Source organism: Catharus ustulatus, chromosome 4 (genome assembly GCF_009819885.2).
Source record: "Catharus ustulatus isolate bCatUst1 chromosome 4, bCatUst1.pri.v2, whole genome shotgun sequence".
Taxonomy (NCBI): Eukaryota; Metazoa; Chordata; class Aves; order Passeriformes; family Turdidae; genus Catharus; species Catharus ustulatus.
Window position 1 is genome coordinate 21,756,963 of NC_046224.1, and position 21,308 is coordinate 21,778,270.

Genomic DNA, 21,308 nt, shown 5'->3' on the forward strand with positions numbered 1-21,308 from the left:
TAGACATCAGAAAAACTTAGCAGGGTAAGGAGATAGAAGCTGTCGAAGAGACTGACTTGGGATTTTATGGGATTTCTAGCATTTAAGGTCTCAGAACAGGTGAGACAAACATCTGTCATGAATAATTTCAGTCTAGTTAAACCCTCTATTGGGGCATAGGGAGGCACTAGATGACCTCTTGATGTTCCTTCCAGGCATAGCATCTGATTATGGATAAAAGTCTGTAGTTAAAGATTGAGCTACAGTGAATGCAACTGGACCAAATCAGCGTCTCTTACGTAGCCTTTTATCTCATGTCTCCTACTGCCTGTTTGCCTAAAAGTTGCCAGGATGAAGCACCTTGCTGTTTACATAAAATTAGTGGGAATTTGGATAATGTTACAAAGCACTTATAAAGGTATTGGGATTATGTGCTAAAAATATATTAATTTCTTGTATTGTGGCATTGCCTGGGAGCTGTTGTTAAGGGCCAGCAGTGTGTGTTGCCTGACTCTCTGCAAATATGGAACAAAACTACGATCTTTGTTGCAAAGATCTCCATTTCACATTTATATTTTTATGTTTGCAATTCTGCTGAAGGGAAAAGAATTAAGAAAATGAGCATGAGGTTCCAGGTATGAAAGGTTTTGTCCTGTGATCAGAATATGTTGGAGATTACTTCAGTGTCTTCAAGGAAGAACCTGCCAGCATAAAATTTAACCAGTTCAGAGTTTGATTTTAATAATCTGATCCTCTCTGAGAAAGACACCCGCTTCAAGATAGAACATGTGTGTCCAGGAAGAACTACATGGTTTTTTTTACCACTAATACCATAGTTCATCATAGTCTCATTTCAGTCTGGCCCCAGCTCCTATGAAACATAGGATTGCTGCGGTTTAATGGATGCCAAGTACAGTAATTTCACGAATACAAGCCGCAGTAATTTGACAAAAATTTTGGTGGAAACCCGGAAGTGCAGCTAATACTCGGGGGCGGCTAATATGTGAATAATTTTCTGACATTTACAACCCCAGACGTGCCAGCCAGGGTGCCGAGCCAAGCACCTGCTAGTAAAAGCCGGCATTCCGCGATTGTTACAGTGTTACTGTGTTGTCCTGGCTCCCTGCAGGCAGCACGGGAGGCGGGGAGAGAGTCGGGAGAGCTCTCTTCTTCCCTCCTCTGCCGCAGCCCAGGGGAGGACGGGGGGGGCCCCGCGCCGCCATTGCCGCGGCCCGGGGAGGACGGGGAGGGGGGCGCGCCGCCATTGCTGCGGCTCCGGGAGGAGGCGGGGTGCTTTGTCCGCGCCCGCCACCGGCGCCACGGGCGCAGGAAAGCTCCGTCCCCGCCCGCCGCCGCTGCCGTAGGAGCAGGGGAAGCTCCGTCCCTGCCTGCCACCGCGGGGCAGCGCCGACCCGGGGTGACCGAGCCCAGTGGCAGCGGCGGCCGGCCCCGAGCGGCAGCGCCGGGCTGGGCCACCTGGCCCCGTCAGCAGCCCCTAGTGGGCCGAGCCTGCACAGCCTTAGCTCAGCCAGTAAACCCCGCCCTCCCGCGGTTCTGTTACTAATTGCACGCAGGTCCTTGCTGCGAACGACAGAGCGGCTTATATTCGGGTGCGGCTTACTTATGGACAAAAACCTAAACATTTGCCAACACCCAGAGATGCGGCTTATACTCAGTGCGGCTTGTATTCGTGAATTTACTGTAGTCCCCACAGACAGCAAGGCTCAAGCATGTCACAGGTCTAATCCCAACACTCCTGATCACCAGAATTCCTTCTATTAATTGTCTGGTTCACCTGAGAGACCAAAAATACACTCTCAGAGATTGAAAAACCCTTCTTACCACTGATGGAAGCCACCAAGCCTTCACTGAGGGTGCAACACGTGAAGCATGTGACAGGCAAGATAAAAACAGAACTGTATTTAGCTGTGCCTCCCCAGAGACTGCAAAGCATTCCAGCAACAGATTCCCACAGCCAGCCCTCCTAATAACCCCTAGGAGGATTCATGCTGCTACCGCCTCATTTTCCTTCTCTGATGGAGTTTTCCCCTGTGAAAACAAATTTGGTGCCAGCTAGGAACAAATCCTCCTGGACTTTTCCTGGTAAGCTTTAATGAAGCTGAGTGTTGGACTGAGCCTGACGTGAGGTGATGTCCACACCCTGTGCAGTACCTAGACAGCCTGCCTTCTGCTATGTCCAAGAGTTGTCCACACATGCTATGCCATACCCTTTGTTTCCTCACACTACTGAGACCCACTGAGACCTCTTCTGACTCTCCCAGACCACACACCCTCATCTGGTCTGAATAGTGTCAAGACCATGAGGTAGACAGAGCCTCCTGGAAACCAGGCACAAGCTGGGGACTTTCACCTTCTTCCCAAATTCCTGCAACTACTGTGAGAGCCTAGTGCCTGCCAGGCACTAATGTGATTGCTCTTCTGTCTCATTCACAAGTTGTTCCTACAGCTCTCTTCTGCATACATATCTCCTGACAGCTCCTCATTTCACTCTAATTTCCCCATTAATTTCTTCCTTGCTTTCACCAAGCAGGTCACTTGCAAGTCCATGCAGGGAACAAGCAGGCAAGCAGAGAATGTTTTCTGTGCGTGGAGGGACAAAGGGGCATTTTTCTAAGCTGTTGCAGCAGACCTCCCATTAGGGGTAGAAATGAGCCAAGGCCCAGACTCTCATTCAACAACCTAAAAAGGGTCCCAGTTTATTCTTCTTTACAGATTAGCCATTCTGACTCTGCCTACAGCAAGCTCCTACTGTAGGGTCCAACTGCAGATTCTGCTGGCTATTTCCTGCTTGACTGCGACTGGACCATGGCTGCAAGTATTAGTTTGCAGATTCGGAATGCAGGCCTTTACCTAGCTCAACTATGACTGCAGCCTCCAACAGCAAGCTCTAACTCCATCAGACCCAGACTGATCTCATAGCAGATCTTTTATTGCAGCGGCTCTCTTCCTCATTTTGTTCTTTTGTGTGTCTCTCTGGATCCTTCCTCAGGCCTCCTCTACCTCCTCAAGGTCCTCTTCCTCCAAGATCCCGCAGACCAGCCAACCCACCCCTTTTATCACACTTATCTTTATTAGTCACAGTTGTGACCCATTAAGGGTAAGGCTATTCTTTGGTAATTAGTACAACTCTGATGTATCAGGGGTGAGGTTGCCTGCAATATCTTCTACACCTTCACTAAGCCATACGCACAATTGCATCCAGACCAACTTCTGCTTCATATCTATTGAGTGTTCTGATGAACACTGCTTCCTTTGCTCTGACTTCTCACACCCATAACTTTTTTATATCTCATTTTCTTAGCCCTTAATTATCCCCTGTGCTTCAACTGAAACACTTTTGGGGTTGTTTGTGTGCTTGTTCTGAGCCTGGACGTCCTGTGTGGGAAGTGAAATGAGCCAAAACTTCCCTCTAACTCAGAAATTCACACCATTTTCTAAAGTGGATTACATGCAAATTATTCCAAAATATACAAATTTGGATCTTTGAACAACTCACGTTCACATCCTACTTAATGCACCATCCCATTGCAAGAGACATTGGCCAGATATATCAAGCACAGTTAATACTGGCGTGAATTACTAAGTGTGGCTGTGCCTCAGTCATAGTCACTTAGTGCACAGAACTTCAATGCCACCAAGCCATACAGAGAAATGTTTTGTGTCTCAGCTTTTGAAACTCATGGCACAGAGAAGGTATCTTCTCAGAAAGGCCGGAAAACTCATGTTCAGAGTTTACAGAAAGGAAGCTGATGAATTTTTAATGCATGCTAATGGAAGACTGTAATGGCATCCTGCATGGAAAAGACAGCAGCCTGGGCATTGGAGATACCAGTGGTCTGGGATACAAGAAGCAGATTGCCAGCCCTTGATAAGAAGTACAGAAAGGTGGGAGGATTATTCACCTAGAGCCTTCCCCCTTCTTCTTCCCTGACACAGTTACAGAATTACCAAACATATCCTACCCTTTCCCACTTCCTCTCCTTGGTCAAAAGGATGATGACCAGCTTGGGATGCATCTGGTATCCGTCCTCACTGAACGACAAATTCCTGCCTTCAAAGGTGACATTGATCAGGTACCTGCAGGAGAGAGAAGAGAACAAAGAGAACATTACTGCTTGGAAACCAAACCCAAAACCAGACCCTGCTTCCACTCCTCAGCTCACAGCAGGAGCATAGGAGCACAGTATAAACAATGGAAAATCTAATAAGAAGGGAGCTAGAAAATTAGACAATTAGTCCAGAAATTGGGACAATCAGACAAGACAGGGCAATTATCCCCATTTTGTGACTGAGGTAGGGAAGTGATGTACTGTGCTAGCTCTCAATGAATTCCTGAAAGCACGTCTAAGAGTCACACACACTTGTATGCCCACAGTTCCTGGTTTTCCTCTGTCTCAAAGGGCAGAGGGATCCATGGCAATCAGCTGTGTAAACACACTCCACAGCCTGCACTTCACTCACTCTCCAAGAGGGATTTTGCATGCCATTTGAGGACAGTGATGGTGACAGGTGAAGCAGTGGAGACAGCCTCCCCACAGCCCAAATATCGAGACAATGACTAGGGAAGCAGAGGACACCGGAGGAAGGAGCAGCACACCTGCAAGAAGCTCTATCCCTATCAGAGCCACACCTCATGGGGCCCAGACTGATCTGGTGAAGGAGTTTAGGAATAGGGATAAGGATGTTGAAAGAGTCCAGTGAAAGTCCTTTTTCCTAGGAAGAGAGTCAAGCCTTACACCCAGTAAAATCAAACTAAAGGGTCATCAGCCCTGCAGCCAAAATCAGTGATTCTCTTTGTCTGGAAAGGCCCCATCACTTCTGCAGAAGGCACTCCCTGCTGGGGCATTTCATGTCAGCTGTACAAATGGACAGTTAAACAGTCCAGGCTTCAATCTCATTTGTCCTAAAACCTCCTTACTCAGCTCTGGTGATAGGGAAGCCCTTTAAGTGGATTGAGATTACAGCTACACTCATTTCAAGGTCTTGCTGCATTGTGAGAGCATGTTAAAGGGGTGTTGCTGTAAATAAGAATCAGGTCTATTGTTTTCCTAACTGTCAGACCATCTAGAAATACACTGTAGGGAAGAGGAGGTAAATACACATTTCACAGTTCAGTGGTTTATATGACATTGCCGTGGCACTCTGACAGTTTGCCCTGTTCATATATTTCATTTCAATTCACAATCCTGTTGCGTAAAGTAGATTTTACCTTTGTAAATCTGCTCTGGCACCAGTAGCATCACATCACCATGAGAGGCAGAGGTGACCAAGCTGCCTGCAGGGCTAGCCCCTGGACTCTGCACTCCCCTACTTTGCACAGTTCTACAAATTACACAAGCAACATTTCTATTACAGACATGAGAGGTTCTTCTGCTCTATTACACCATGACATCAGGAAACATTTCCTAATATTCAGCTTCAATTTGTCCCTTATGAACTCAATTTGAACCAATTTCAAGAAAATAAATAAGAGAAAAAAATCGGTTCTTTCAGTGGTTTCACACTTTCCAACTATCTGCACAGAGACCTTCCCTGCTAATCTAATGAAAGCATTGTATCAGGGAAACTTCTTCAAACAAATAAAAAAGCAGGTCATGATTTTAGTTTCTTCCTTTTCAAACTTTTTTGTTCTAACTTCATTAATCAACCAAACTCATCCAATAAGTCCCCATTGCCAAGTGCAATCAGCAATTATGTTTATTTCTAAAGGAAATTCCATGCTTGCTCCACGTTGTGACCTTCAAGGGACGTGTTCAGCATTGGAAATACAGCCATAAGGGAGCCCAGCATGAAACATCTGCAACAGGACAAGTTTCAAAGGCAGACTATTGGTTATTTTCCAAAAACCAAAGCCATTTTGAACCCAAACATTGAGCGAACCCCAAAACATCCTCTGCCTGGAAAATTGTAGCCACACAATTGTTTGTAATGGCATAAAACATCCTGTGTCAGGACCACACATGCTCTTTTTCTGGCTTTTTTTTTTCCCCGGCTGTGTGAATTATTCTGGTACTGAGGAATGCCAGGCATGTACTATTGTCAGATATGTGCACCCTACAAGACCCAGTTAAGGCTCTGGTGGTGGGAGGGATATTCCAGTGGACCAAGACTACAACTTCATGACTTCTCTGCACTGGCCACCAGAGTAAAGACAAAGAAAGGCTCTAAGAAGAAGATGAGGATGTCATTAGCCTGATGGGAGTTGCAGCTTTATATATCAGTAACGAGTAAGCAATGCCAATATCTAATTAAACAAGCACCAATATTAAACCGTTCTCAACCTCTTTCTCCTCACACCCAAGAACAATTCCACTACAGGAATCTCCCTTGCACAGCCTAAGAAGAAGAGTTCACAGAAATCAGCAATAGATATGAGACAAGAGGGTGTCATTTATGCTCATTTTCACTGGAAAGATTAGAACCTCTAATAATAATCAAGGTGGAATCATAAACGACTCTGATCCTTGGAGCTGCCTTGAGTTTTACACTTAAAGCAGCACTAAAATCCCTTGCTTCACACCTTAATGACTGAAATTAGTCTCCAAATTTGGCAATATAACTCTTCAGAGTGTTTTCTCTCCGACTCATTAGCAATGTGTTTACAAAAGTTTTCAGGAGAAGTGCAGAAGAAGTGGCATCCCCCCCCAGCTCTCCCTGCTCTCCTGTACCTATCCTACCACCTAACACAGGGATGCAGGGAGAGAGCGGCACACAGGGAGCTGCAGGGCTTGCTTGGGTGCACTGAGCCCATGTGACAAAGCATCAGGGCTTGAAGGACTCCCAGGCAGGCCGAGTCAGCAGCGTGCTGCAAGGCAGCCACACTCGAGTGGCTCTGCCCTCCATCATTGCTGCAGCAGGAGTCATCCCCTTGGGCAGCACCGCAGCCCTGGGGTGCCAGCACCGCTGCCGCCTGCTCTGGCCAGGGGGATTTGGTTCCTGCCTACAGCCCACACACACTCCAGTCCCTAAGCAGGCAAGCAGCGGGATGAGAGACTCCCTGGCTTGTCTGAACTGAGCCACCAGCTGTCACAGGGGCACAACATGAAGGCAAGCAGGTTGTGCATGCAGGTGACGTAAATCAGGAGGAAACTGCCTGTAAAAATCCTGATCCCTGCATGTTTGGGACTCCAAGATGAAAGGGGGCATGAGGGGGGCTAATTTAATTTAATTTAATTTGCAAGAAACACCTTTCAGCAAAAGATTTGGCCTATGTGGCCATTTCTGGAACTACTTGATGCCAGCACAGAGGGTTGAGCTCTTCACCAGCCCAGTGGCAATGCAGTGGATGCAATGCTCAAACTCAGATGGTTGAGAGCAAAACAGACACAGCCTGTGGAAACAAGCTGACATCGTGAGTCCTGTAGTATGGACAAGCAGGCAGGAACAAAGGGACATGCCCTTGGGCACAAGGCAGATTAAACCCAGGGGGACCTAAGTCCTCATCCTGGGCTCTGAAGTAACATCACCCATCCTAGATGTAAGGCTGCCAGCTCTGCAAGTTAAAGGAGAGTGTTTTAAAGGCTGGTTGGCATAGCAAATAGAGCATTAAAACCATATCAGATGGCAAATTTAGGACCAGCAGAGAGATGATAGCATTTTAAATGGCTTCAGCCAGTGATGGAGAAAGCCTGGAGAGACAGATGTGGTAGGTGCAGGGGGCTTGAGGGAACACACAAAGGGTGCTAACCAAATCTTCTTCTGCCCCAGGGACAGGTGTGAAGGAGATGCATTTGAAATCAGCAGTGGCCACTCCTACTTCTGCCTCCAGTGCCTTGCTTGGAATCAGCTCCTCCTAAGCCTGCTGACTGGAGGGACAAATTTGGACATTGCATCGGTTCACTCCGTCACATTCCCTGCCTCACATGTGTGCAGCACACACACAAACACACACCCTCCCCTGTGTCCTGTCAGTGCTTGTTATGCTTCAGTGAGACAAGCAGTCTGTCTGAAATGGCATGATTATCCTTCCATCGATCGCTTCCCTGAATAAAACAGACCATATAAATAAAACAGCCTCTCCACAGTCAGCACTGGGGAGGCATCTCAACAGCCAAGCACACAAGGGAAAAACAGGGTGTAGGTGGAGGGTGAGGAAAGAAAAGCTGTGGGATATCTTTTACCTTTTGCAGGGTAAAAGGCAGGTGGAATGTGATGCAGGATAAAGGGATGCAGACCACCGTCATCCTGTCTGGAATCTCACTGTAGTGGAAAACACTGAGGCCAATTATAACAGCAGTGAGATGAAAGCAGGGAAAGGTCTTTACCCCACAGAATCTGCATGATGATTCTCTTTTTCCCCACTAGAGACAGTATTAAAAATTCACCAGTATGAGGTATCAGGGAACAGACCCACTTCATGCCCAGGAAGGAGCAAAAACCAAAAGCATTTTATTGCATTTTAGTAGAAGTGCCCACAGCTCCAGAGCATGTTCCCTCTCTCAGCACCAGCAAGACCAACCCAAGCTTGCCTGATGCAAACAACCTGGGCAGAGTACATCAATCCAGCCCTGGAGCAGGGTGGGCTGTGAGGGCCCACCTGAGCAAGGATGGACAGACAAAAGGATGGGTGGACTAAAAGGACAGGGAAAAGGGAGTCTAGGACCAGTATATTTATCTACAAATGGGAATTCTGACTTTCAAGGGGCAAGTGATGGACTGATAAAAGACTTGACCAGCACTAAGCTGTTAATGCCTTCATCTGAAATAACATTGATTTTTTAATGAGAAAGCAGCAACTGATCCTTTCACTTATTCCTCCATTCTCTGAACCCATGGAAATTTTAAAACAATACAGATATTATTTCTCTATGCCATTGTTTCAAATTTCTGTGGCTGCCTTTGCCTCAGAGCCCAGCCAACTCACACACAAGAGCCATCCAGACCCAGCTGTGCTGTCATGAGGTCTCTTGAGGTGATACAAGCTCCACAGGATATCAAACCCAATTGTTCACCCCCAAAAAAGGCAAAAACAGGCTCTGGCTGGGCCTTTGATCGAATTTCACCATGGAATTTGTTCTGATCCTCATCCTGGCTTAGCCTTTCAGAGGTTCTCCCATTGCTCACTGCCCTGCACTGTCCCTTGTGCTGTCAGTGGCTTATGGAGCTGGGAAAGGCAGGCACATCTGTCTGTATCTGTGTAACATCTGTCTGGTGTCAGGTACAATTTAGAGTGAAAAGATTCCATGCAAAGGGCATGAGTGCAGCTGATTTTATGTAACGAGAAGCTATTATGAAGAACAAAACCAAAGCAAGTTAGGGAAAAAAATTACAGAAACAAGCACTGACTAGGAAAATTAAATCTTAAGGAAACGGTGTCTCACTCTTCTGCATTTGTTTCTTTCTCTTTCACTGTCAGTGGTACCAGTGAATATGGGAAGATGCACTGTAAGAAAGAAAGAGTAGAAAAGAGTGCTACCAAATTCCAAATTGTACAGGCATCCTGCACCAGAAGATCTGCCCAGACTACAAACTAAATTTCTTCTAGAAATCAATCTGGCCAGTGGCCTTAGAGAAATGCCCAGAGCTCAAGATTGTTTTCAATAAGCAAAAAGATTTGTAGATCATCTAGATTAGGAAATGTCCCTCAGGCTAAAAGATAGCAAAGATGTAAGACATTAATTTGGTTTGTCTTTGCTGTCCACACCTTTTCAGAAGACAAGAGGGCAGCTACTGGGCTGCAATATATCAGTGATATTCATCTGACATCAATGGACTGATACTAGTCAATCCACTGAGACTGGCCCCTCCCCTCTAGGAAGATGAATTTTTTTGGTATTTAATCCTGAGCTCTGAAATAACTGTTTCTGGTGGAAGACAAATTTCTACTGAACTGTCCTGGCTGTTTCTCCAATATATTTAGCAAAGTTGCTTTGAAAACAATGTGTATGTGTGCTGAGACTTCCAAGTGAAAGCTCCTACGTACAGTGGAAGGATGAATCTTTTCCATCAATCTTCTCTTAATCTTAAAAAAAAAATTGTGCTTCCACTTTGTTTCCCATTTCTTATATTTATCTACCATGAATGTGTCATTTCAGAAAGGCTCTGAGATGACAGCTCCTGGGGACTGAGGATATATCTATCCTTGGAGAATGCAGGAAACCACAGCAATGGCAGGGCTGCTTTCCCACACACATTGCTTGATCTTAATGAGATGGGACCATTCCTGAGAGTGAGAAGCAAAGCTCTCCTTCCACAGTGTGTGCAGCCCCCAGCCTCCCTCCTGAGAATGTAAAGGGAAACTCATCCTCACACCACAGGGTTTTGCCTCACAGACAGGTATCCATCAGGAAGCAGACACGGTGGGGGAGTTTCTGTGCAGAATTACTGAATCACCCCTCAAAAGGGAACATGGAGTCAGCTCCAACCTGATAGTAATGACACCTAGGTGGAAGGTTGCTTGTCCAGCTGCTTCAGTGAGCTTCAGTTTTCACAATAAATTTTTACTCCATGTACGTAATGTCATCCAGGGCCTGATCTCCCATTTGCTGTTCATCCTATGCAGTCACTGCCTTTTGTAGAAACGGGGAAAGAGGTTCAGGGCTAGTGGCATTTCACACTCCCTCTGCCAGGGTGCTGCTTGTACCAAAGCCAGACTGCATGTGAATTGTAGGATACACAAATATACAGTAGGGTGAGGTAACCTGTTCCTGAGAAAAAGAGCAGGATAAATCTTCATTTTGCCCTGTGTGCTATGCTGATCACAGCAATACCTTGAAATTTCAACCAAAGACAATTTTTTCTCACAGACATCCAGACTAGCCTATTTTCACAAGTGCCAGAACCATGAAAAATTATCTGGCAAAACCACTTTTTAAACGGGATAAGAATGTGGTCACAACATTTTCTCATGAAGAGGTCAACATTTTGTTAGAAATAAAAGAAACATAAGATCTGAAAACTGCAGTAATCTTGGACAGAAGATGAAGCTTCTGGTACCACCATGCTCCCACAGAATCTGGTCTGCTGTGTCACACCTTCCCCCCTTTCTTCTGTGGACAAGAGTCCCAGTTAAAACACATCTCTGATGTGCCACATGAAAAGAATCCTACAAGGAACAGCATCACCTCAACAGGGGAAGGAATATCACTGAAGATTTAGTTCAAGTTTTGTGAAGGAGAAATAGGAATACAAAACTCCCATGCTCCTAAACACAAGAGACAGCATAAAGGATTTCCTTGTCAAAATATTCTCTTTTAAACCCAAAATACTTGATTTACAAATTTTGATTTCTTCTAAATTTATCTCTTATTTTTTTAATCTTTATTTCTTTTTACTGGGAAAATGATACAGTCCTAAGTAGCTAGGGAATATACCTCTATGTCTTCTGACCCCACCGGAAATAAAACAGAAATAAGGAAAAATGTTCTAAGAGCATAGTCTGTTAAAGCTAGCAATATCTATAAATGTCATAGGAAATCGGTCTATTCTCAGAAAGGTTTTTTTAGCCAGAAAATCTTTGATAAAAACAAATATACTTCTGAACTGACTCACCAAACCTTTAAGTAACAGAAAATAGCTAATAGAAAATTAGCTTTAAGGTCAAAATTGTTACAGTCACTGGATAAAATAAAACTAAATGTTCAGTTCAAAATTGGATCAAGCTGGAAAGCTTTACAGATTTATTAAATTCCTGCCAATTCCTTTTTCAAAGTATTATTTTTTTATTGCTACACCTTTACAGCCTTCCTTACTCATTAGGTACAGATAACATATCACTTTTCTCCAAAGCAAAAATAATTTTCAAGGTATTTCTTCCATATGAAAGGACTAAACATCAGCTTATATGGGGCAGTAAAAGCATGGAAAATTACATTTGTCAGAACAGCTGACAATGGGTCATAATTATGTCTCGGCGCCAGCTAACAGGTCACTGATGAAAGCCATAGCACTAGAATAAGGCAAATACTGAAAGGTTAGAAGATGTCCTTCAGGTCTGTTAATCTGTCTTAAGGCATAGTCATACAATCATTGATAGGAGAAGCAGTCACAGAACAGAAGTCAAATGAGGCTCTTCAGTGATTTTTCACCCAGGATGATGTCTTTCAAGCTCTGTCAATTTGAAGAGCTGTAAAAAATATTCCAGTTGAACTACTGTTCCTATGCAGTGAATTTAATCCCACTGACAGCAGCCTTATTTTCCTTAATAATTTTTGTACATCCCCTTGAAATCTCTCACACGGCTGTGGACCACAGCTTAAAAAAACTGGCCAAGCAGATGTGCATGTCAACAAGCTCTTCTGAAGGTGGCTGGTATGCTGGTGTGGAGCCAGCCACCAGGGCATCTCACTATTTACCCAGAACTCATTCTAGTTTCTGCCCTGGGACTCAAGACCAGCAAACAGGTGAACATGTCAGTTTTCCTACAGAGCCTTCAGAAAATTTTAGCTTGTGGAAAACCATCCAAATCTGCCAGAAAGGTCCATCTCACTGACAATTTCAGTTGGAGACTGAAATTAATCCTTTCATTATATTCTCAAAAAGAGCAAACTAGCTCAACTTTTTTGACCTAAGGAGAAGCCACTACTGATTTTGGGGTTATTCAAATTTATCAGGTGTTGACAGCACTCATGCATTTGTAAGGGGCAATGAATTCACAGAGTTGGCAGGAGCAGAGTCATGCCTACAAGGAGACTCACTCCAAAAAGTGTGACTGGATTTTCTTGGGTCTGCAGCAGTTTGGCCAATCTGGCAACCTATCACTTTCTTCCCTGTAACATCTCCAAGGGGGAATCGATTCAAAAAATAAACAAATATAATCACTCCTGTCTGTAACTGGGAAGGGAGGATCTGGAGGTTGCTCTTCCTTTGCCAGAGGAGCCACTCTCCCTCTGCTGCTGTTCCCTCTCCTTTCTCCCTCTTTCTCTCCCTCTGTGGGTTGATGTTTCCATGGAAACGTGTTCTTTAGTGCCGCTGAAATTACATTGCATTTAAAGCATTAACTCTTCCTTGGGCTGATGAAAGTTTCAGAACTATTAGGGTTCTTTATTTTTAAATTTCCCCCCTTCCCTTTACGCTTTCTTGTGAATTTTTTCCCCTGTAGGATTAGGAAAACCTCTTTCTTTCCGATCAGGCCTCCCGGCTAGCATTTGTCTGACAAGGGTTACAGGATGCATCACCAGTGGGGTAGTGTCTAAAGATTTCTTAATTCCTTTTTTTTTCCCCTACATGAAACCCTTAACGCATTTCTCTTCATACTACATGCAAAGAGGGAAAATGCTGCAGCAGCAAATAAAATGAAGAGTGAGATAGGAGCAAGAAAACCACAAGCTGGCACGTGTGAAGAACACAGCTTTGGTTAATGCCAGAGCTCAAATCCTTGTAGTCACGCACTGATCAGCATCTTCTTCATTGCAAAATGCCATAATCACAGACCTCACCACTCCTCCTCGAGCCTGCCTCCTCTTCCTCTTCACAATCCTGTCTGTAATTAGTCATCCTTGTCCTCACTTGTAGTTAGCACTCCAACAACACTTGGTGCAATTAGTAGCCTCCTCGCCATCAGCACCTTCCCTGTGTGGCTGCTTCGCCACCCGATCTGCCATGTCTGCCGTCCTTCCCTTTGGCTCTCTGCTGGCATCAGCACCTCCAACACGGCCATTGCTGCTACACTGCTGCCTTCACTGCAGCCAGCCCCACTGCCCAGCTGGGACTTTCTCTGCTCTGACTAGGACAACAAACTCTAAAAGTCAGGATGTCCCCCTTTGGGTGCTCCCTGGACCCCAGCTCCCAGGTCAAAAATTACCCTGCAAATTCTCAGCCCCCAGCCTTTGCTTATATCCACCCCAGCCACAGAAACAACACCTTTGCACTCTTCTTTCACTGACATCATCCCTTTTTCAAACACTGGGAAAACATACAAGAGAGATAAATACCAACAAGTTCCTTCCAGTTTTTCACATGGGTTGCTACACTCAAAGATGCCTCCTTTCTGCCCCAAAGCCCCATGTCCTGACAACTTGCAAACTGCTTCTGTTAATCCACCTGTATAGCTACAGAGTCCATATTCCCTTGCACCATCTATTTTGGGTTTCCCAACACACACTTCAAGCCTATCTTACCATTCTCAACTCTTGCCCCAAAAGCCAGGGTGTGAAGAATTCTGCTTTGAGCTGGGTGCAAATGTAGTGCCATGAGGATGGATCAGTGTGGGAGGAAGATGCTATTCTGAAATGAATGATAAATATGGATAATAAACCCAACCTAAGTCTTTTATGCCTGTCTCTAGTGGGTTCCCAATATGGGAGATAGAAATATCATGGGTACATTTTGAACACGGCTGGGAACACTGCCAAAGTCCTACTCAGAGTTCACACATTTACATCATTTATATCATATCCGACTTGTGCCTTGTATTATTAACTTTGTAGAGTGTTTTGTGATGTAGTTTGTACCCCAGGCTCTGTTAAATCAACTCACATGCCTCTCTCTCTCTCTTCCCTTTGGTAAAAGAGAGAGAGAGATCTGGGGCTACACAAGGTCTTGCTAAGCACAAGGAGGGTGACTGGTTTGCTGATATGATCAGTGCACTCCTACATTCCCATATAGTGTTCTGGAAAATCTTTTGGGATCCATCCCTGAGGCCTGACAGGTGCAAAAAGAATGGAAATAATAATTTAACTCCTAGACCAGATTGGTAGTGATTGAATAATTTTTCCAGTTGCTGCTAAGTGTTCATAAGCCCTTGTGAAACACAGGGATGGGGTTCACCTGATAGGTGCCCAACTCGCCACTGGAACTTCTCAGGCTTCTTCCTCAGCAGTGTTGGAAAAGAGGTTGAAGACGGAAGTAGACAAACAAGCTAGGGCATGGAACTGGAGAAATTGTGATTGTCTAGAACAGAGTAAAGGCATATAGCCAAGGAAAAAGGTAGAGTTCTGCTGACAGATCAAGATTTTGCAAGCATTGCTGAGAGATCAGGCTTTTTGCTTTCTGTGCGGCAGACCACATTCTGTGGCAGTTGGAAATCCATCACCTTCCAGGGATTAATCCAAAAGAAGAGGCTCTAAAATGACTTAGCACTATGACTTGATAGTTTTGTAAATCAATAGTTGTTCTAACAGCATGAAAAGACTCAGTGCTGTCCTCCATCCCCTACTCCACATGTCTAGGCTAGACTCCATGACCATTATGGCATCTGAGGTCAGGTGAGTAGCAAGTGACACAGACAATGGGGAGAGGTAGCCGTGATGAGCAGATAAGGAGACTGCTAAATGTAGTCATTTATACAAAAATGAAACAGAGCACGCATCCTCAGTGTTTCCTGAAGCAAGAAAAGAGTCAACTTCAGCCCATGTTGCTTCATCTCCAGCAAAATATATGTGCCATTTTATTCTAGAGTTGCATTTGATCTTGAATTACTTCTTTGCTTCTTCTCTGAGAAAAGGTCACTTTAAACAAGCCTCCGGCATGATACTAACATTGCATCCAATAAAAGACTCTCAGGAGGTCTGAAATAAGTACAAGGTCCAAATTTGGGATATTATCTGAACCTTATTCCTTCTCCCTCCTGAAAGTCAGAGTGGGAAATCTGACAAGAATATTTCTTTGCTCAGGAGACTTACAGGACTCCTTGGTCCTAGAAATACTGTGAAAATTATTTTCCAGCAAGTATCTGAGCATTCCAGGCCACATTGTCCACTGTGGGAAAACTGAACACGGAATGGATGAAAACAAGTGCGAATGGATGAAAACAAGTGTCCCAGGAGTGAACATTTCCATGGAAAGTGCCTCAGAGGGTCAAGTTCCACATCTATTACCATACCACAGCTTCCTCCAGTTCAACCAGCTCTCGGAAATGTAACTATTTTCACCTTTAATTGGTACTAAAGCTAACAAACTAAAACATAACCCACAAATCTCATACACAAGTCCTGATAGATGTGGACATACCCTGAAAGCTTGGGAATTATCATGAATACCAGTGGAATAATGTGGGCTCTAGTTCTGGTCTCATTCAGTATCTTTGGCTGCATCATTCCCACAGCTCTTGCTATGCACATATTGTGGCAGTGTATGAGTTGTCTGCACCCTCTTCTGTTGGCAGCAGTCACTAAAATCACTTCAGAAAAAGCAGCCTAAAGAGGAGGCACCTTTCAGAAATCTCTCACTCCTATTTCTCCAACATGTCTTGGGTGCTTATACATCACTGGTTCAGACTCCAGATGCCAAATGACACAGTCCCTTCAAAATAATGGTCATACACTACAATGTCACGTAAGCACTTCTCAAAGCCATAACCCTGATGGGGTGCCCATTAGCTGGAGCTCCCATCCAGAGCTTCATACCACCCTCTCTCCAGGAGGACCTCCAGTTCCAAGGTAAAGACCTCCCTCTTGCCCAGGCACAAGGTTTCAGAGGCAGATACAGTCTTCCTACCCACACATTAAACTGAAAAGCAAACTTTTAGCACAAAAAAAAAAAAAAAACCAAACCAAAAACCCAAACCCCAACGGGTGTGGGGGGATCTGAAATTCTTTATGGAATATGACTTTTCCATGGCAACAGGCTTGAGAAACAGGAGGGCTGTGGAGGGGGGTGAGGAGAGGGAGAGGGAGGGAATGGGAGGCAGAGTGCTGAGGAGGGAGCAAGCAGCACTGGTGCATTGCCATGGAAACTCTCTTCCATCAGCAGCCAACTGCCAAAGTCAGTCAAGATCCTAGAAATGGACTTGGAGTGGGGCCTGGGAGGTGCTGGGGGAGTCACCTTGCCAGCCCTGAGGCTACCTCAACCCCAAGAACCCCAGTTCCACTCCTTTCCCCCTTTCCCAACAGCCTTGACACTGATTCTGCCCTTGCCTCCACCTGACAGAACCATATTTGGCCCAGCTGAAGAGTGGGAGGAAATACAAACCAGCAAACAAATCAACCAGAGCAGGCAGAAAGCAGGGAGGCAAAGAGGGATCATTTTCCTGATAGCCCTTGGTTTTCTTTCCACCTTTCTGGATCGATTTGGACCACGCAGATGTATTTGTTTTCACACCCCAGATGGCTGTAGAAAGAGGATGTCACTCCTAATCACAGAAATCGAGATGGAAATGTTACTTCCCTGCAAACTTAGCTACTGAGGAAAGAAGAAGGGCTGTTGTTGGATTTGCATTTGTACATGGCCAGATCCCCTTCAGCTGTACCTGTCCCATCCAGTATAGCACGTGTCCCACCCTACCTCTAAAACACGACAGATGTCACAGTATTGTGGCCAAGCAAAAATTAGAGGAGATTCTGTTAACAGAAATGAAGTACACAGTGAAAATAAGTTAATTGTGCCATCTGCAACACTTGGAGGGCAGGCGATTCGTTGAAATTAACAACCATTCACACCATTTTGCACACTGTATTTTGACGGAAGCCTTTTGGTGCCGTACGAAATGGTCAAAAACAGAGTTTGGAGAAAGAACTTTAAAAGGGCTGGCAAATCCTACGAACCCTTGCTAGTATTTATAGTTGTACCCCTAGCATGGTAAGGGATGGATGAGTCGTTTCAGGCTGCAGACGGCTGCAGACGGCAGGAAGGAATTGACTCCTACTCCAACCACACAACTGGCTAAGCAAATTGTGGAGGAAGATTCCCTTCTCCTGAAGCATCTGTTATCACCCATCTGATTGCACAATGAATCAGTAGTATGAGGACAGGCTGCTGTGAGGGTGGGGGAAGAGTGAAAGAGAGATTGCAAATCAGGCAGTTATAAAGCAAGGAGATGCCAGTTTCCACCTCATCACAGAAAAGGACACGGACCAAACAAAAAGGGCCTGGTTTATATGCTTTTATGTGTTTGGATTACTACTGATAGTATAGTACCAATGAAGTAGCTTAACTTCTATTGCAGCAGCAGCTTGGTTTTCCCACATATATTCCAGAGCTGGGGATCCCAAAGTGCTCTATGCTCTGATCATGCATCTCTCTAAATGATCTGCACTGATAAAATGAAGCAACCAACCTGCAGACAATGCTCAAACAGAAGAAAAAATCTTTGCCCCTGTGCTCTGAGCCCAGTCACAGCTCCGCTGGACCATCAAGTGATTCATCTGCACTGCTCTGTTATTACTGAGATTAGAGCCCAAGCCCAGACCTCCAGACCACCTCTAAGATTATCTAGCCACATTATATAGGATAAAGAAAATGAGTATGGACAGTAGCAGAATTTTTCCCAACTTTCCTGATGAGGGAAGAACAGCTGACTGACTCTTCTGAGCTTCAAAACTTCCCATGTGTCTGATACAAATATACCACAATAACGCCTTCATAATCACAGCATCAGGCTGAAAATTAGTGAAAAATCACTAATGGGTCAGACTCTTACTTCAGCTGTTGTTGGGACCTAAAACCAGTCAACATCTTGGAGGAAGAAAAAGGAAATTATAAAAATGATCTGTTATGGGCTTAAGCAGTAAATGAGACAATACAGAAAAGAGTCAGCATATGGGATTAGTTTTTTCACATGGACTTTGGTTGTGAAACAACCAATAAATCAAATCTAACTCAGTGCTGATTTCCAGATCTGACAAGATCTGACAAGAAGTTCAACATGACCTGGCAATGTGCATTTCCAGCATAGAAAGCCAACCATATCCTGGGCAGCATCAAAAGCAGTGTGGCCAGAAGGGTGAGGGAGTTGATTCTACCCCTCTGCTCTGCTCTGGTGAGACCTCATCTGCAGTGCTGCATCCACCTCTGGGGTTCCAGCACAAGGAGGCCATAGATCTGTTGGAGCAAGTCCAGAGGAGAGCCACAAAGTGATCAGAGGGGAAGAGCACCACTCTGTTACAAAGACAGTCTGAGTTGGGGTTGTTCAGTCTGGGGAAGAGAAGGCTCCAATGAGACCTCATAGCACCTTCCAGTACCTAAAGGGGCTACAGGAGAGCTGGAGAGGGACTTTTTACAAGGGCATGCAGTGATAGTACAAGGGAAAATGGCTTCAAATGGAAAGACAGTAGGTTCAGATTAGATATAAGGAAGAAATTCTTTACTGTGAGGGAGGTGAGGTACTGTAACAGGTTGTCCAGAGAAGTTGTAAGATGCCCCATCCCTGGAAGAGTTTAAGGCCAGGCTGGAGCGGGCTTTGAGAACCTGGTCTAATGCAAGGTGTCCCTGCTCATGGCAGGTGGGTTAAAACTAGATAATTTTTAAGCTCCCTTTCAATACAAACCATTCTATGATTCTATGGTCTGCATTGAGAAGTCCCTGGCAAGTCTGTTCTTTTGGGACCAATTTCAAGCAGGTGACCTCACAAGGGGAATTTATTTTCTTGCTGGGCACCTTTAAAATCTTGAAGTAAGGTGTTGGGAGTCATTCAGTAGGCCAATATAAGGGTGCTTTTGGGGAAAGGTGGTAGACCCAGATGAGTTCAAGTTTGGGTCATTTTTGTGAGATGATTTGGAGCCTGGACAAAGTACCGTGCCCTAAGGGCAGGAGAAAGGCATGGGGGCTCCCACTAGATGAGAAAACACTGTGACCCCTACCCAAAGGGCAGCAAAGCTGCATCTTAGCCTCAGACAAAGGTGAAGAGAGGACAGTGCACAGCCCAGAGCCCACTATGCATACAACAACTAATCATACACCAATAAAAGGAACCATATCAAGTATTTTCCTTCTGAATTCACTGTTGCAATTGCTCTTCAGGAATACTCTGCAACATTGGATGCACAAGTCAAAAGGGGACAGATTTAGTCCTTGTGGCCCAGAATCTGGTTTCAGAGACCTCCTACTTCTGGGCTCAGCAGGGGCTCCCAGCCAGCCCACTCCCAGTTATTTACCAATAAAATAACTCAGTGGAAGTACCAAACAGGAGTCTGCTCCTGGAAGCCAGACTCCTATTAGCTATTTTGTGCCTGGTACTGAAATTTTTATCCCTGTATCCCTTGCACCTGCACCTGCCTCCAGAGAAATGGATAGGCTATTAAATATGGACTTGTATCACTTACAAGAGCTTTGCTGGCCCATCTGTGAAATTGCTCTGTGTCTCTTGAAGGCGTGCGCAAGAGATGTTCTCTCCCCCCTCCCTCATCCTCCACTGATGGATTGGGTCTGTCAGCTTGTCAGCTCTCATTGGGCACTGTTTGACATCAGTCCACATTGGGGCAGTGAAAATCTGTTTGCAGTCAGCTCTTCCAATAGCTCCTGTGAAAGAGGGGAGGCTGACCCACTCCAAAACACGCTGCCTCAGCTGGCATCCAAACAGCCACATATGATAATGGTGATAGAAAACAGCTTGAGAGAGGGTGGCAAAGCTACAGGTTTCTTTGGGATCTGTTGGGCAGGTCAAGGAGAGCACTGAGAGCTGGGGTAGGGCCCTCATGGCTCCTGAATCCCATGCACAAACATCACCACCAAGACCAATAGTCAGCGACTGAAAAAGAGGAAGTTTACACAGCTGAGGTTGTGCAGGGACGCAGCTCACTGGAGTGGGCCCTGGAATAATGTTCTGAGCATCCCTGGCCTCTCAACTTGCAAATGTCATCTGTCAATCCCTGACTCAGTCCTTCCGGAGCAGTTCTGACAGGGGTAGCTGAGGAGGGACATCAGAGGCAAGCTAGGCTTGCAGAGCCTCCAGAGGGTCAGTTGCCATGGTACATCAAGTAGCCAGTCATTCAAAATAAAGTTTCTTAACTCTGCTTTCTTTATGTCTAAAAAAATCAAACCGTTTGATATATCTGAAAATCCTTCTCAGAGTCTTTGCAGAAAGCTAGAATCAAGGCTCACTAATCCCAGTGTCTTGGAATGAGAACATAAAATCTTAGGAACACTGAAGCTGCCATCAATGCCCACTTCATTTTATTTTGACATGGGAAAAGTCATGGGAGAAGTATGAGTTTCCATGAAGAAGCTGAGGTGCCATCCTGGGAAGTTCAGAGACTAAGAAGACCTAGTGCAGCCTACAGAGATTTGCAAATGGAGCCATTCTGACAGAAAAAAAAAAAAAAAGGAACTGTAAAATTCACATATAGGTCCAGTTCAAGCTTTGCAGTTACACTTCCAGCTGAAAGCCCTCGTTTATCTCTCTGAAATTGTAAAGGTTTTGATCTCATTTGTTATTGCAGCCCTTGATTGGCAAAACACTTCTACAGAGGAGCCCTTCGAATTGCCATTTTTTGCTCTCCTGCAAAGAAGGATTTGTTTAGGTCATGAAAGAAGAAACACTGGCTTGGATTTCTGTGCCTAGACAACAATATTGCAGATACTGTCCAGTCCCACCATGCCATGCACTGTGAGACAAGCAAATAAAAACACACCTCAGGATGAAAATACCACTACAGCAAACAGGATTTTAAGTCACAGAGAAATTCAGGTTAGAAAGCACCTCTGCAGGTGACCTG

General features: G+C 45.0%; 1 protein-coding gene across 1 annotated transcript in view; it reads right to left on the minus strand.

The window, feature by feature from the left end:
- The window catches only part of GRIN2B (glutamate ionotropic receptor NMDA type subunit 2B), a 206,584-nt gene that overhangs the window by 77,145 nt on the left and 108,131 nt on the right, over positions 1-21,308 (minus strand). The window contains exon 4 of the mRNA XM_033058313.1: positions 3,963-4,077. Coding sequence (XP_032914204.1) covers positions 3,963-4,077 — 115 coding nt within the window. The remainder of the gene's footprint in view (positions 1-3,962; positions 4,078-21,308) is intronic.